This window comes from Gossypium raimondii, chromosome 8, assembly GCF_025698545.1.
Source record: "Gossypium raimondii isolate GPD5lz chromosome 8, ASM2569854v1, whole genome shotgun sequence".
In the NCBI taxonomy this organism is placed as follows: Eukaryota; Viridiplantae; Streptophyta; class Magnoliopsida; order Malvales; family Malvaceae; genus Gossypium; species Gossypium raimondii.
In genome coordinates, this window is record NC_068572.1 from 56,742,079 (window position 1) to 56,760,198 (window position 18,120).

At 33.9% G+C, this 18,120-nt stretch overlaps 1 protein-coding gene across 1 annotated transcript; it reads left to right on the forward strand.

Annotated features, from left to right (window-relative positions):
• The first annotated feature begins 887 nt into the window (after positions 1–887).
• LOC105792394 (double-stranded RNA-binding protein 2) lies at positions 888–4,237 on the forward strand. Its single transcript, XM_012620951.2, has 3 exons — positions 888–1,428; positions 2,856–3,075; positions 3,197–4,237. The coding sequence occupies exons 1-3, from the start codon at positions 1,183–1,185 to the stop codon at positions 3,994–3,996; spliced, it is 1,266 nt and encodes a 421-aa protein (XP_012476405.1). The 5' UTR covers positions 888–1,182; the 3' UTR covers positions 3,997–4,237.
• The last annotated feature ends 13,883 nt before the right edge of the window (positions 4,238–18,120 follow it).

Consider the following 18,120-nt stretch of genomic DNA (forward strand, 5'->3'; position numbering starts at 1 on the left):
ACAATTATTATGAGATAATAATAATCATCTTTTCTTATTACTTTTCAATTATTGTAAAAAAATCATTTTAATTTTCTTTTAGATAATTTTAGTTAACCTTGCTAATATAGCTAAATCCTTTTTATTTGTGAAGAAAACCTTTTTTTTATCTAGATTTTTTGTGTTTCGTCTTTTTACACGAAGTGTAGTTGGATAATTTATAGTGGGAATAATAATAATGTCCTACAGTCATTAATTGGGTTTGGACTGTCTAGCCAGACCTAGCATGGCGAGGTTTAAATAGCCTCAATACTAGTTTTCTGTTTATCTTTAATTTTGAGCTGTAACTTTCACACATTCAATTCTAGTCATCACATCCATGAAACTCCTTTTCTACTTTTCAATCTCTCCCCATGGTTCTTCTGATAATTCAAAATAATCTCAATTTTTTTTTTAATTTTAATTCTTCCATGATAGTTTTGGCTCCTATTAAACTTGAAATTTCGTCCTGTCAACCCCTAATGCGAGCAAAGTTATCCCATTTTTTTCATCCACGAAGACAATTTTTGTTGGGTCAAAATGAGAGAAGAATCACTAAGCAAATAAATCAAGTGATACTACTCATTAAATCAATAAACCCATTGAATCAGCAAATAAAAAATTAAATGATACTAATTGAATCAACAAAACCCATTGAATCAATTAAAATGAAAAAAAGATGGATGGAGGAGGAAAGCAATATAGAAAATCCAGCAAACAAAGATACATAACTCACATACATCATCCATGCATGCATGCAATTGCAGCCTAATGCTCAGTTGACCCCAGCAATTAAAGAGCAATATAATAAATAAATAATTAAAGAGCAATATAATAAATACATAATATCCCATTAAAATACACTATCTCCTAGAAAGCAAAGCCCTTCCTTTCTGATTTCAGTTTTTCAGAAAAAAAAAATTCACCTTTTCTGTTTTTTTTCTTTGTTTTTTTTTTCTCCACCTTTCTTCTTCTCCAATGCAAAAACCCTAAAAACCTTGATCTTCATACAACCCATTTCCTATGTCAACCCGACCCGATCTGGGTCCTATCCCATTTCGCCTTCCTCTTCTACCCGAAGTAGATAAACCCAAGGAAGAAGAAGAGTGATAATTTTTTTTAAAAATTAGAAGAGTGAAAATAAGAAAAGATTTTTTTAGAGAAATGTATAAAAATCAGCTTCAAGAGCTAGCTCAGAGGAGCTGCTTTAATCTTCCTTCCTACACGTGCATTAGGGAAGGTCCAGACCACGCACCGAGGTTCAAGGCCACCGTCAACTTTAACGGCGAAACCTTTGAGAGTCCTCACTATTGTTCTACTCTCCGTCTAGCAGAACACTCCGCCGCCGAGGTCGCCCTTCAATCCCTCTCTAGTCGTGGACCCTCTCACTCTCTAGCCGCTAGAATCCTAGTAAGTTTCTCAAAGCTTTGTTTTTCTTTTTTTTTTTTGCTAATATGCGTCTCTTAATTTAAGGCTTAAATTTGTGGGGGGGGATTTTTCTTTTACGAAGCCCTTTTTCTTTTGTTTGTTAAGTTGAGCCATTGAGGGTGATCGGCGTTAAACCACGTTCACCGGAGGTTCAATTCAGGTGGTTGGGGTGGGGGAGGATAGAGGAGTGGAAATTACCGGAAAGTCCTTCGGGGTTAATGAATTAACAGAAGGCAGTGGGGGGTTTTCTTGACTTTTTAGGTGATGAAAGCGAAATTTTAATTAATTTCCGTGGAGATGAACAATGGGAACTGGGGAAGTTTCTCTCTTCATGGTATTGAATTCCATAATTAATTACAACTGTGACTTCCTTTAAAAAATAATTCTCATATTTTGGGAAACAGCTGTACTTCAATAATCTGGGTTTTATTGGTGTAATTAATGGCTTAATCACGGGTATTCCGGTCATTAAAAAATATTTTATTTCCGGCCGTCTCAGTTGACTGTCTGGAGAAATAACCGTAGAGAGGGCAAAAATTAATGTTTCAAAATTTAAAAAAAAAAAGGCGTTTTAATTTCCTGCAGACTCAATTAATTCGAGTAGCTGTATGAGCACTTGTCGGTGCAACCCAAAAAAAACCCCATAAAGAAAAATAAATGTAAAATGCAAATGAAATGCTTTGTTGATTTTTTTTTTGGGGGGGGGGGGTCTGATTTTCTTCCATGGATAAAAAAAAGTTTTGCTTTAAGCAGATGTGTAAAATTTGAATCTTCCAAAAACTAAAGATGTCATTTTTTAGAGATAATTTAGAGGCTTAATCTAGCAAATGTTGATATGAGATTAAGTTAATATACCGTTGGACTCGGCCTTGTCGAGACTTGAATTTTAGTGCATTTGTAATGTGAACTATAGATGTAGTGAAAGAGGAGTATATAGTTATGATCAAAGCTGATCGGAAAGTATGTTTACGTAGGACTACAAAGTATGTATGAGAGACATTTTAGATGTTCATCTCATACATCATCTATGATGGTTGTTGCTACTTATGTTTATTGGCTGATACCTTTCTGGTCTTGTTCTATCTTGCTAAGTTGCTTGCACATTTGTTCGATTTTCACCTCCCGGTAGAAGTAGTTTGTGTACTTTAAATTGTGTTCAGCTTATGGTGTCCAGTCCGTGGATGAACTTGGATATTGGTAAATTGTTGTCATCTCATTCAGTTTGTAGAGGTTAATACCTTTTTTATAAGAAAACGTGGATGAACTTGGACATTGGTAATTTGTTGTCACCTCATTCAGTTCGTAGAGGTTAATACCTTTTCTATAAGAAAACTTTCAAATTTAAAAGAATGGTAGATTATGGAGATTCTTTTGTGGGGCTTGATACTGATATTGCTTCATGATGTTAGGACGAGACAGGGGTTTATAAGAACCTCTTACAGGAAATCGCACAGAGAGTTGGAGCTCCATTGCCTCAGTATACAACATTTAGATCAGGCCTTGGGCATCTACCCGTTTTTACGGGAACAGTTGAATTGGCTGGAATCACATTCACTGGGGAATCTGCTAAGAACAAGAAACAAGCGGAAAAGAATGCTGCCATGGCCGCTTGGACTTCTCTGAAACAATGTGAGTCCATTTTGTGGTTAGAAGAATTATCAATCTCCTCATGTTTGAGCTGACCTAAAAATGCTGTATGTAGTTAGTAGTGTAACCCTAATACTGAATAATATTGTCTTCTTTTTGTCAGTGGCGAAAGAAACTGCAAGTTTTTCATCAGAGCCGGAGAACAATGATGAGCTTGAACAGATCACAATAGCTCGAGCATTGTTGAATTACCGCATAAAGGAAAAAATGGCTATGGCGAACTCCTCCACTGCCCCAATACCATTTACAAAGAAGTTTCCGATTCAGAATCCAAGACCAACAAGTCCACAGCCTCCTGCTACCACCTCAAAAATCCTTCCGTTTATTTGCCGGAAGGTGGTTCCTCGAAACAGATCTATGTCAGCAACAGCAAGTGACAAGCCCATACTGCTGTCGTTGCAAGCACCTGAAAGCCGTGGGCCTCGTATGCAGAAATTCCCTGTGGCTGGAGCAGCTCCATATGTTCCCATCCAACAGTTCAGGACACCTTGCCATGGCATTGCTCCTCCAGTGACAATAAGAACCGCTGTGCCTGTTTTCTCTGCGCCTCCGCGTCCAGCACCATCTGCTGTATCCCCTCAGCCACCAGCATCTGCAGTTCCTACTCAGCAAGGACAGTCCGGTCTTTCCTCCCAGCCACCACAATGTGCAGCTTCTCCTCTGCAGCCACCATCTACAGTTCCACCCCAATTGCTACGTATCCCTCCACCTGTCACCATTAGGCAAGCAATTCCAGTATTTGCTTCTCCACCAGTACGAAAACAAGATACTCCACCAGTTATAAACGAAGACACCACAACTGCCACTAAATCACATGCTCAAGTAGAGGAAGATGCAAACACAAAAACAAAGGACCTGCAAGAATCTGAGACAGTACGGAGTTTAGAACAACTCAAAATCTGATGGTAGTGAAGGAGGCATTAAGACAGGAGCCATGGTTGTGTTGAAATCGAGCTTGTTTTGTTACTCTGTCACCTCATCATATGAGTGCTTTTTTATCTTTATTCTTTGTGTTTTTTCCACCCCTTCACTATCCTTTTTTTGTTTTCTTAGAAACTAAACTTTCTGCAGGTTAAGTTAGTATCAGCAGTCATATATAATTACAATTAAAGTTAATACTATCTTTAGATTGATTTCTTATTTAGCTTATTTTTATCATCCAGGGCCATTCTTATTCAAGCTTATGAATAGAGAAGATTTGGAGTGTAGTTGACTAAAGGATACCAAAAAAGAAATTAGAAAGTTGACATTTTAAGCTGAAAATAAGGGTATGAAACTATCCAGAAGGGAATAGCAAAATATTGTAGATGAGATGGTCGGTCCCAATGGGACCTCGAAAGCCCTTAATTCCCTGGAAAGTGGCCCCCCTTGCGAGAGGACAATGTTAAAATCAATCAGTTCAAACTTCAAAAGGGTTTACTGGCTTGTTAAAAAAAAAAGGGCTTCGCTAAAAGCACCGATCTTTTTCTTTTCTATCTGGGGTTGACAGCACCAAAGTTGAGAATTTTGCCTAACCAAACAAAATAGGTTGTTTTCAATCATCTGAAAAAGAAAAAAGGAAAACCCTTTTAACTGGTCTGTAAACCAGAAAAACAAAGCAGACTTTCTTTATTGTTACACACAGTTGAAAAGATAGGAACCCCCCCCCCCCTCCCACAGACATCTTTACTGACCCAAATGCAATGTCTTTGTCATTGGTTCTTGACTATTGGATCTAAACGAAAACAAAACAGATGATGTGATGGCCTTTGTTTTTTAAATGCCTCTTTTTGTTGGTTTAGAGAAGCAAGAAAGGACAAAATCATAAAGGCCCCTAACACAGGCTGAGCCTGAGTAGCAGTTCTAACAGTCCCTTTGGCTGCCCTCCTGTCTTTCTCCTTCCTTCACAGCCAAAATGGTTTTAACATATGAATGAATATATTCGCAAAAAAAGGCATTTAAACAACGAAACAAAAAAGTCAAAGTTTGCTGTGAAAGTAAGTAATGCATATTTCAGCAGCAGGCAGGCAATAGGTGATAAAGTAAAACACAGAATGGCAATTGGACGTGGGGTATGTGAGTGCACTATCTAATTTAGTGGGAGGTAATTAATCAAAGGTCCTGTGGGGAAAAGAAAACTGTGAAATATAAAGCAAGTGGGGTACCTTAGCCTTAGCCTTAGCTATCTTCATTGATTCCCTGCACTAAACCACAAGACTCTTTTGATGTTCTTACAAACATGTTGACCCAACCCTCTCCGTCCATTTTTCTCTCTATACGTTGACACACACTCACACTGGTTTATGATCTCAACAGGATTGTAATATGGATGTAATAATAAGAATACATTGCAAAATAGACATGAATAACAAAAAAATATATCATGATTTATTTGCTCTTCTAATTTAAAAAAATAATTTTAGCTTCTTGTTTAATTTTTCTATTTTTTAGTCATCAAATTTACATTATTTGTCAAGTTATCTAAAACCAAATGAAAAAGTTTATGTCTAGTAATTTTGTTAATGTGATATTCATATGGTTTATCACATGGATGTGTTAGCATCTACGTGTATGCCACACCAAAAAAATTAATAGACGTTAATTTTTCCATTCATTTTATGGTGATTAAAAAATAATAAATTAAATTAAGGGCTAAAATATATTTTGATGGAGTAAATAAATTATTATTAAAAAATAATGAGAATGAAAGATAAATTGAAATATTTATTATTTCACTTCAAAAAGGTTGTGTAAATGTAGAGTGGGTGACCCATGATATCTCATTTCAGCATATTCATTCATAAACATTAATCATAATGTTTGTAGTCATATCAACATAATTTAGCACTTACAATATTTTTAATTAGATTTCATGAAATTGTAAGGTGAAGTTTCATGTCAAAAAGAACAGAAAATCAGATGGAAACAATAAGCAGCCAGCTTGTCACAACAATTTTATTTTGAATGGTCCAAATTGAGAGTGTGATCAAGTGTGGGACCAAATTTCCACTTCAACTAAGACAACCTTTCAAGGTAATGCCACGTCACTGTTCTCTTTTTATTTTTTTCAGATTAGAGGGATTTATGTGTTAGGTCAAGTACTAATATAATTTGTACTCCTTCAAGTACCATTGGATTTATAATCTTCTCTTACTTCATCTATACTTACAGATAGATATTTTGAATTCCTTTTAGATTTGCGCTTTTTTAAAAATATGTATTTTGTCACTTTTAATATTTTTATATTTTTTATTAATATTCTAAATATATTTAATATTTAATATTTAAATTTTAATATAAATATATTACTAAAAATTTAAGTTTTATGTAATATATAATATATAAAAATAAAATAATATGTTTCAATATTAAAAATGGGTCAAAATTCAAACTTTGAATGATAAAAATTGAATTCCTAATTTTTTTTTCTTGAAATCGGATTTTGAAGCTAAATAGTGAGATGGAAGTGGGCTTTTAAAATTCAACTAAAATGGGCCCAAAAGCACAGGCAAAATGAAATACTAACCCTCCTCCTCCACCTAAGAAAAAAGCTAAAATAAGATGAACAGAAATTGTGGGGATCGGGGACAAAGTGGAAGAATATTAATCCCATCGCCAATACCCTTTTGACTTTGCCATTTCATTCTACTACAAAATGCTTTTACCTGTCTTCCAAACAAAACTTATGTTTGTTCCTATGTTTTTGTTTGGCATAATTATTTTTTTCACTCCACCTTTATAAAAAAATAAGTTAATTTAATTTCTCATTTAGGTTTTAAATTTATGTTGTTTGTCAAATCATTCTCTAATGAATAAAAATGTTAATATTTGTTAACTTTATTGACATGACATACACGTTAATTGTCACGTATATGTCATGCTAGCAATTAATTAATTTTAAAAAATTAACAATATAATTTTTAATAATTTAATTAAAAATTTTAATTTTAAAAAAAATAATTCATTGTTGAAGTGACATCCACATGGCAATCCACATTTTTAACGTGTCAGCAAAATTATCAAACATTAATTTTTTTCATCCATTTTTGTGTGATTTGACAAATAACGCAAGTTTAAGGGCTAAAAAAGATAAAAAAAAATTTTAAATGAATAACTAAAATAACTTTTTTTTATAAAATTGAAGGGCCAAAAAAATCATTACGTCTTTTTCTATGAAAAATGACTGGCTAAATTTGAAAAAAAGTTAATTTTAAAAAAAAATAGGGTTTAGGCCATTTTCTAAAACATTTAAGGAGATATGTTGCTTTTGAATAGAGAAAGTGAAAACGCGCGTTTTCACTTTTTCTCTCCTCGGTATTTTTAAGATTTTGGGGGTTTTAAGGGTTTAAGGTTTTTTAAGGTTTAGGGTTTTTAGCCATTTTCTAAAACAATTGTTGCACGTGCCTCGACACGACTAGATTGTATAAGCTATGTTGACGAGGTGTACAAATTAGAACGTATGTATAACATATGGAAATTTGAATTCTCATTGGTCCTATATGAAATTATGTGGCCGTCTATATCGAGCATTTTGTTTGAGTTGATATCGAATATTTCGTTGCATCGCAAACTAAAAGGTCGGTCGACTTCTACTTGGATACGCGACAATGTGGATATTCGGGAGAGGACAGATCAACCGAGGTTATGCAATTATTGTAGGAACTCAGGGCATACGAGGCCACCATGTCCACACTTCGATGAATGTTGAGGACAATACCTCATGAACACATTTATTCATTCCTTTGATGGGCAGTTTGTTCATTTTCTTTCATTACTTCTCATTTTTTGATAAATTGTGAATATTAATATATTATTGATGTAAAATACAATGAGATACAACATAAGCAATTTTTTTTTATTTTTCCGTAGATTACAAAAAAAAAAGTATGCATTATTGATATCAACTACATTATGGATGGAAAAAAATTATTATAATATAAATTAAAAGTTAACAAACTAAAGGATGATTTACATGATAATTTTTGCGGAAAAAAAATCATCGGCGTCATCGGGCCGAAAGTGTACCACAACTCGGTGGGTATTGATTACGAAATGAATTTCTTCGTACAAGTTGGGGTTTCGACTCTTCATCTTTATCGTCTTCGTCTTCACCTCGAGCTCCATCTTCATCTTCATCTCATTCCTCTGTGGTTGAGTGCGGTGTGCTCCCACGTTGCGATCGTATGTCCTCCGTTCCACTAACAGGTCATTGCGAAGATAAGCCACCTCGGTAGAACACTGACGATGGGGGTGTTTGTGACATTATCGATGAATAAGTGTATGGTATGGTATTGCATAACCCAAATGCATATAAACTGTTAAAATTTTCGAAGGTGACAGATACGTCAGTGTTGTTGTCGGCATTGTCATGTAATATGGTGTTGGGGATTGAGGTAGTGCAAAAAAATGTACCTGTAAAAGGTGTTGAAGCAAGGTACAGTGGTGTCTAGTGTGGTGCTTGTGTAAAAATAACGGGGTTAGTGAAAGCAACACTAGAATAATATGAACCATATTGACCGGGAGGTGGTGCAACCCTTGGTAGGGGTGTTCATTCGGTTAACCGACCCGAAATAACATTAACCGAATTAACCGACCTTTCAAAATCTTTAACCGTTAACCGAACCGAAATTTTTTTCAAAAAAATTAACTGAACCGAATTTTTTCGGTTAATTCGGTCGGTTAACCAAATTAACCGAAAATTATATGTTTTTTTATTTTTGGTTAAAAATTAACTGAATTAACCGAATTACCCGAATTACCCGAATTAACCAGATTACCCGAATTAACCGAATTAATCAAATTGAATCACTACATAATTAAATTATTTTTAGACTTTTAGACTTTAGTTTTAGTCTTAGTTTTAAAATTTTATTTTTATTTATTAAATTATTTGTAATTTAATTTTATGATTGGGTTGGGTTGGGTAATTGGGTTGGGTTGAATACTTGAGTTTAGATTGGGTTTAGGTGAATAGTGGGCCTATTTATATATTATAATTTTATTTTTTAATTTTTTCGATTAACCGAAGACCGGTTTCGAACCGTATTAACCGTTAATCGAAAAATCAAAAAATAATTAACCGACCCCGACCGAAAAAATTCGGTTAACCGACCGATTAACCGAATTCGGTCGGTTAACCGAATTTTTTCTGTTTTACCCGAATTTTGCACACCCCTAACCCTTGGTGCCTCGTGTTGAGTTAAAGCTGATAATGACTCCATAAGGCATGCACTCCTGACCTAGGATTGATGTGGGGTTGTCTTGGCCTCCTAGTATGACGTTTCTTAGTCCTTACCTCATCAAGAATATATGACTTGTCATGATGTCTAAACCATGGCCTATAGTCAGAAGAGGTTGTCAATTTCAGAGTGAGAAATGGTTCGCGACTAGGTATGAAATCGTACCTATGCTCCCAAATGTTGATATATTGCTTGTGGAATTTAGACCAATATTCATCGGTTCTCCCCCACAAGTCGACCTTGTGCAGTGCTTCGATGTCTTGGGGTGATGGTAGAATAGTTTGCCTAAACCTGAACTACCGTATCATTCGATTGGATTCGTGCATCTCCACCGTCACATAAACTATCAATGACACCTTCACGTGCCAGATATTTGGATTGACCAAAAATATGGCGAAGATGCATGCTTGAATTCTCGAATCGGCGTATGACATTCAATCAAACTATAGTACAAAATAATAAATTTTATTATCTACATAATATTAAATTTCAAATCCTTAGATAAATATTATATAATTGAAAATTTTAAAAACTAACATCGGCTTTTGGTCATTGATCTAACAATAGTTGGTTATCTTTGAGATCCCCCATTAATCTCACATGACTAGAGGTGATCATTGGTCGAGCCTAGATAAAATTTTAGGCCCGTTTTCTAGGCCCAAGCCCGGCCCGTAATATAGGCCTAAAAATTTGTCCAAGCCTAACCCGAAAGAAAATTGCTAAGCCCGGCCCGGCCCGGCCTGGCCCATATTTGATTAAAAATAAAAAATATATATTTAATATATAATTCAGATTAAAAGTCCAAAATATATATATTTAATAAAAAGTATATTTGATTAAAATAATATATATTTAATATATAATTTGGGCTGGGTCGGGCCAAAAAGTCTTACTCGAGGCTCGACCCGTTTTCTAAACGGGCCTTATTTTTTTGCTCAAACCCATATTTCGGACCTATATTTTTACCCAAACCCTCCTATTTTTTGGGCGAGCCATCGGGCTGGGCCGGGTAGCCCAACCTATGATCACCTTTACACATGACTTGTGCATTGTTTCAACTATTCAAATAATATGTTATTTCAAAATATAATAATAATAATAATAATAATAATAATAATAATAATAATAATAATAATAATAATAATAATATGATAACTATATTATCAAATGAATTTTACCTTGTTACGAGTGGGAAAGTATAAGGGGCGTTGACTCGGGGACGTAAAAATGGTAGTCGGTACCATGCCCATGACCGTAGAAGGAGTATGCAACCATCGATTATCGATTTTAATTTTTTGTGGTTGTGTCGCCCAATATATCTCTCGGTACAACGTGACCAACACGTCTAATCTCCAACTAATTTAGCCCGCTTCTTTTAAGTTGACGAGTTGTAGTAGCCACCTTAAATGTACTAGATTTTAAGATTTATCGGGCATGTTGTTCTCTTTCAAGGGCACTCGAGGTGTCGTTGAGGTAACCAAAATTATCTTGCAATCATTTTATCTCTATCTAGCTACCAAAAAACTTGTTCGACACTTTGCCTAATAGTTGCTCGCAAATGCCGCTCCAACTGCCAACGACTATTGATCCCATAACAATAGACCCATCCACCAGTAAATCAAATTGTAAAGCTACGTCCTCGAGTATGATTGTACTCTCACTGCATAAAAGATGGAATGTATGTGTCCCGGATCTCCATTTTTTCACCAACGCGCGAATAAGTGTGCGATCCAATCTACACCCCTAACATACGGGACACGTGTAAAAATCCCGCCTCTTGCAAGTATTGTTCAATTACACGCAATGCCCTTGATGATAGATTGTGTATGTACGTTTCCAAAATCCGATATTCGGCCTGAATATAAAAAAAAATATAAATTTAATAATTCAGCCTGAATATAAAAAAAATTAATAAATTTAATAATGCTAACAACTTAATAATAAACTTAATTAAAATTAAAAATATTAAAATATTTTCTTACCATTTGCAATTGGACACCGAAAATGTGGTTATCATTGAAACGAATAAGAGTATTTGTCATTATAAAAATCAATTAAAATGAATAAAATAAGAAATAGAAAATTAAAACAATAAGAATTTTAAAGAAATTTAATGGAAAAAAATGAGAACTAAAAACTTGAGAGAATGGATGAATTGAGAGAATTAGATTTGAATGAAAAATGAAGAAAATGGTTAGGGTTTGTATAGCAAATAAACTAGTTGTTTTTTAGCCGTTGGTGTAACAGCCCGTTTCCAGTTAAATTGGAACAGTGATTTCGGGACCACAAATCTGAGGTCAGAAGAAAATTTATTTTAATATTATTTTATGGTTTATAGTTCGATAGAAATATCGTATGAAATTTTCGTTAAGAAATTTTATTGTTTACATGTCTAATTTGATGAAAAGAACCAAGTTGCATAAAGTGTAGAAGTTGAATTCTAGTAGCTAAAGGTACCAAATAGTTATGGAATTTAAAATTGGAGGTCCTTATATGGAAAATAAACCATTTAGTGTAGTTAGTAGATAAGAATGATTATTCATCATTGAATTTTAGTAAATTAGTAAGGTTAATTTTGGAAAGTAAATGATAAAATGATGATAAATGAATTAAATAATTAAATTATTATCATTTTCATCATCTTTCTTAAAATAAAAATATGGAAACCCTAGCCATGGAAGCTTGAAGATAGACAAGCTTATTTTTCTTAATTAGGTGAGTATTCTTGTCTCGCTTTTTAATGATTTTTATGTTTTCGAGATCGTAATAGTTTAATCTAGCTATCTCGGGATTAATTTGTAAAAATATTAAAGTGTTAGGGTTTTCCATGGATGAGTATAGTTAAATTATAAAGTTTTATGGTAGAAAATGAAAGGTTGTTGATAGATAGACAACTTTTGTAAAGAGAATTTTGATGAAATTATGATTTAAGGACTAAATTGAAAAGATGAAAATTTTATGGAAAAATTCTAAATTTTGTGAAATACATGGGCTGTTATGGATATGTATAAAATTGTTTAGGCTTGAAATAAGGATTAAATTGTATGAATTTCATTTTCCGAGCTTAGGGACAAAATCATAATTAATTAAAAGTATAAGGGTAAAATAGTAATTTTGCCAAATATGTGTATTGGACTGAATTGAATATGAATTATATTAAATTGAGTTAAATTGAGTTAAATTCATTTGTATAGATTCGAATAGACCTAATCCGAAGTTAGATTGAGGAAAAGAGAAAGTATCGGATTAGTAGCCTACGAATTTACATACATTTGTCGAGGTAAGTTCGTGTAACTAAATTGTATATTTATATGTTTTAAACTTGAATGTTGTTATGTGTGAATTGTATAATTACCATGCATAATTATTGATCACATATCTGACAAGTACAGAGTCCCGTTTGAACCTTAAAAATTCAAAGGATATAAATGACATGTCATTAGGGTTCTCGATATGGTTGTGATCCTGGATGTGTTGCGGACACACCAGAGCTCTCTTGAGCTTCCCAATACTTGGCTCTCATGAGCTTTTAGATATTTGGCTCTCATAAGCTTCACGATATTTGGCTCGCAAAAGCTTCTCGATATACAACTCACATGAGCTTCATGTTATATAGCTCAGAAAAGCTTCCCGTTTACATGCTCATATAAGCATACATGTACATGAATTGGCGGATTACAGTTTTGTACATTTCGTGCGTACTACCCGTGTATCCAATGATATTTTAAACAGTTCAACGGGCAATGTTCTGTTATGAGACAAAATGAGTTTGGTACAAACTATTACCTATATATACATGGAAATGATATTACTTGATATATTGAAACATGATTCGATTGATACATGAATGGAACTTACTTGATGACTATGTTCATCCATATTTATGGGCTATTATATGTGTTTACGTACCTAACATGATGAGGATATGTGTTTAGGCTTTTGGCCAAATTGATTTGGACATGTCATGTATGTTATGCTTACCTTAAATGTTATTAAATGGTAAATTAAATTCCATGTTATACGAACTTACTAAGCTTAAATGCTTACTTTGTGTTGTTTTTCGTGTCTTATAGTAATTCGGAAGCTCGAGTGGGATTGGAAGCTTGACGGAGATATATCACACTATCTACTGACTCTTTTCGGTATAATTAGTAAATTAATTTTAGTTATAATGGCATGTATAGGTTAATTTGGTCATTGATGACATATAAATGTTTTGTTGGAACTAGCTATTTGAATGGCTTGTGATTGGTATATTTTGATATGTATATATATGGCCTTATCATGATTGATATGTGCTCTGTATGGTTGAATGATGAATAATTTATAGGCATATTGAAGATTGGTTTGAGATAATATGTTTGATACAAATATGCATATGTGTGTATTAAGTCAATTTGGTAAGTTTGGATACTTGGATATATGTAGTAGTGATATGTCATGTATAAAACTTGATTTTTTGACTTGATTTGAATGCCTTGTTATGGTTTGTTGATGTCCAAAAATGTTGAGATAGGTTGATGACAAGTTGGGTGAGAAATGTGGCTTCAAAATGACCTATTTTTGTCCACACGAGCAGAGACAATGGCGTGTGTCTCAGCCGTGTGTCACACACGGCCAAATGACACGGCCATGTGTCCCCTATATCTAATTAAATTGCAAAACAGAATGCTCACAGTACCTAGCACACGGGCGTGTAGCTTGGCCGTGTGACCCAAGTCAGAGAGTTCATAAGTTTGGATACGGGCTGGGACACAGCCGTGTGTCCCTAGTTCGAATGTCCACACGGCCTGAGACACGAACGTGTCTTTTGACTGTGTGAGACACACGGTCTGGCCACACGGGCGTGTGTCCCCTACACCTTTGAAAAATTTTAATGTTTTTCGAAAAATTCTTTGAGTACCCGGTTTAGTCCTGACTATTTCTAAAGTGTATTTTGGGCCTTAATGGCTCACATAAGGGACAATATATTTGATTTTGCTTTGTTTTTGATGTGAATATTATTTGATGTGAAATTTTTGTCTATTTGTTCTGTAAACTCTGGTAATGCTCTATAACCCTGTTCCGGTGACAAATTCGGGTTAGGGGTGTTACAGTTGGATTTTTGTGATTGTTGAAATTTTACTATTGCGAAAATGTGCCCTTTCCCGCCATATCAGACGAAAGCACATCCAGTAGGACGCATTTTCACTTTTTCTCTTCAAAATCAGCCTATTTCCTTAAATATCCCCAAAAAAATGGCCTAAACCTTAATTTTTTTAAAAAAATAAACTTTTTTTATAAAATTTAGCCAAAATGACTTGTGAAAATATTTATGTATTTTTTTTATATTTGTTTCGAAGTAAAATAATTTAGTGGTCAAATAAAAAAAATATTTTTTGAAAAATGGCTTCTTATTTTGAAAACCACAAGTTATCTTATAGAAAATAGTTTCTTATAAGTAGACCTAATCACGAGTCGGATCGATGTAAAATTTTAGACTCATTTTTTATGCTTGGACTCGGCTCGAAAAATTATCCTAAAATTCTACCCAAACTTGACCCAACCTTTTTAATTTTTTAGATTATTTTTTATAGAAAAACATATTTAAAAAAAATATAATACATCAAATACACTAAAAACATTAAAATAGTAGCAACTTAGCAAGCAAGTGCCTCTAAAATAGTACCAAAATTAACAATAAAACAAGAGTTATACAATATCCAAACATTAACAACAAAATAGTAACAATATAAAAGCAAAAAGAAACAAAATAGTAGCAATATAATAACGAAATGACAACAAAACAACTTATGCAAGTTGGGACTAGGTAAAAAGATCCTACCCGAGGATTGACCCTTTTAGAAAATGGGCTTTATTTTCTATCCAAGCCCATTTTTCAGGCTTATATTTTTGTCTAAACCGTTCCACTTTTCGAGCGGACCATCGGACTTGGGTGGGTGGGTAGGTCAGCCTCATGATCAATTTTACTTAGAAGTAACTTGATTTTTATATAAAATTTAACTTGAATAAAGCTAAATCTTAATGGATTAATAATAAAATTTGAAATTTTAATAATATTTTAAAATATTAAATATTAATCTTGTTTGTGAAAGGTTATTCAAATCCTTGGATAGCTCAATTGTTACTTTAGCTTCTCAATCACTTGGTAGACTATCGAATATTTTTTCACCAATTCCTTGTTAAAATAAATATTCCAAGCGTCTTCAATCCATTAATGATGTGGATGAGTTAATTTGACATAACTTTGATGCTCTTTTCTAACTTCATCTTGAAAAGCTCATAGTCAATAGTGAATAGACCAATCTTTAATTTGGCTTGTTCTTTATTGAGTAGTGGTAAGCTTGTCCCAAATCTCATTGCCATTTTGACATTAGAACACTCTATTTACTCATTTGGCCTTAATACACAAAAGAGAGTGTGTATGACCTTGACATTGAGTTGAGCCTTCTTTTTGTCAACTTCTACTCATATTCATCCTTGGGTACCTCTAAATCATCATTTGATATAATCCTCCATATTTACGGATTTTATTGATCGGGGGTCGATTAACAGTTACTATTTTAGGTTTTGAGGATGAGAAGGTGCCATAGGAGGCATAGTCAAGGGTGGATGGTGGATTTGAAGTTGTGGAGCTAAAGGGGTAGCTCTCATAAACCGAGTGAACCATTGGTTCATCATCTGGAAAAAAAAAAACATCTCTTACCTCATTCCTAGGCCCTTGCAGAGCAGGCAAACTTTGGGCATCTCCCTAATCGGAAGCAAGAACATTACTATCAACTTCATCAGACACGACTAGATTTGATTCTATATAAGGAAATGGAAGAAAATCTTGGACACTTTAATTTATAATTGTCACCTCCATACATTAGTTTTCCATGCTAAAGATTTCTCAATTTACTACTTTTAATTATACCTTCCAACGAGAAGGTATAACCTTTATAGCACTATTTTTTTCTTTAAGGCTTAGATAGAACTCTTCCCTCTAATTTTTATAGCTAAATTAAAATCCTTCCTAATTTTATGACTCAATTCAAACCCAATTTACAATTGGTGAACTGAAAAATAAATAATAACAACGTCTAAAAAGGTGGATATTTACAAGTTTGAACTCTAAACAAAGGAAAATGATAATGATAAAAGATATAAAAATAAGCTCATAGAGATATGTACAAGAGAAAATAAAGAGAATAATGAATTGAAGGTTTTTCTCTTGAGATTTAAGCTTAAATGTTCATCTATTGTCTCTTGATGTGGCTTTGACTTGTATTTATACCAAGAAATGTGTTTGTGGACATTTATGGCCGTTGAGGGTGAAATTGTAACTCCCCTCACCCGATTTAGTTGCTGGAGTCGAGTGATGATATGCTACAGTCGATTACAGAATAGTTACGCACAATTCATAAGTCAAATTTCAAATCTATATTAAATAATCACGTATAAACATGTAAATCATGTAATACAATCAAAATCTGATTTAAATCAAACTTATGAAGGCTTTAAAATTAACCTAGTATTAATGAAGAATCATTTTGAAACTATTGCAAAAAAGTAGGCAAATTTGAAAAACAGGGATCACACGGTTGTGTCCCCTGGCTATGTGAAAAGCTGAAGTTGTGTGTGGCTAGAGTCACATGGTCGTGTGGATGAATGCTGTAATAAACTAAGCCTATGTGGAGCTGGAGTCACATGGCCGTGCAAATAGACTGTGTAACTTATTGTAGTCGTGTGGGTCAAAAATGCAATTTATCAACAATAATCACACGGTCATGTTGCTAGCTGTGTAACTAACTGGTGCCGTGTGAAACCAATGAACATACCAATAATAAGTTACACAAGCGTGTGGCCAACTTGTGTAACGTTAGTCCAAAATTTAAAAATTTGACCATCAACTTTACACATTATATCAAATTGATGATGATTCTAAAAATTCCAAAAAAGCTTTTAAAAATATAAAATTTCTAAAAAATTCATTTGACATAAAAATTAGGGTAAACTACAACAACCACTTAACTTTGATGCAACTGACAAAACAATCACTCTGATTTCAATTCAGTCACTCAACTTTCAAAAAATAATAAATCAATCACTAACGTTATCGAAAAGTGACAAATCAGTCACCTATTAACATTTTCAGTTAGAGGCTTAACGGAACCATTGACGTGGCCAGTTAACTAGTTGATGTGGCCAGTTAACTTGCCACGTTGGACGAGACAAGTTGAGTGACTTTTTTTCGTCCTTTTTTATTTTTAATAAATGACCCAATATTTTTACTTTTTACGTAAATGGCCCAATATGTTTATACTTATTTTTCTCCATCCCAACAATCTCTATTTTCAAATATAGTACTTTGCTTCACTCTACCATCAATGTCTCGTTTTCTACCTTCCAATCTTTCCTCATCCAAATTCTGTCATGCCAAAGCCCAAACTACAACTTCCAATCTATGCCCTTGTGGTTGCCATTGTTATGTTGCCAAACCATAGCTTCTAATCTTATGTCACTAAAACCAGAAACAAATATTGCAACCCACGTATTTGTGGAAATGTCACAATAAGCTACCATTTTCGATTACCAACCCAACATCCCAAATACGACAACCATCTGTTTGAACTCGACTGTGACAGTAACAATCTTACCATTTTATCCCTAGACCATGATAAATTCTACGTCCAAAGCATCTGGTACAAATACTCTACGATCCGAGCTATTGACGTGGCTAGTTAACAGAAGAAGAAGACATGACCTAAGATGAGATGAAATGGTGCATTGGGCCGGATACGGTGAAGAAAAGCTCTTGACGTTTCTC

Excerpts from the sequence above, each read along its gene's own strand:
- LOC105792394 (XM_012620951.2), top strand. The coding sequence starts at position 1,183 with ATGTATAAAAATCAGCTTCAAGAGCTAGCTCAGAGGAGCTGCTTTAAT. Across the intron at positions 1,429-2,855 it reads CTCTAGCCGCTAGAATCCTA|GACGAGACAGGGGTTTATAA; the intron begins GTAAGTTTCTCA and ends TCATGATGTTAG. Across the intron at positions 3,076-3,196 it reads TTGGACTTCTCTGAAACAAT|TGGCGAAAGAAACTGCAAGT; the intron begins GTGAGTCCATTT and ends TCTTTTTGTCAG.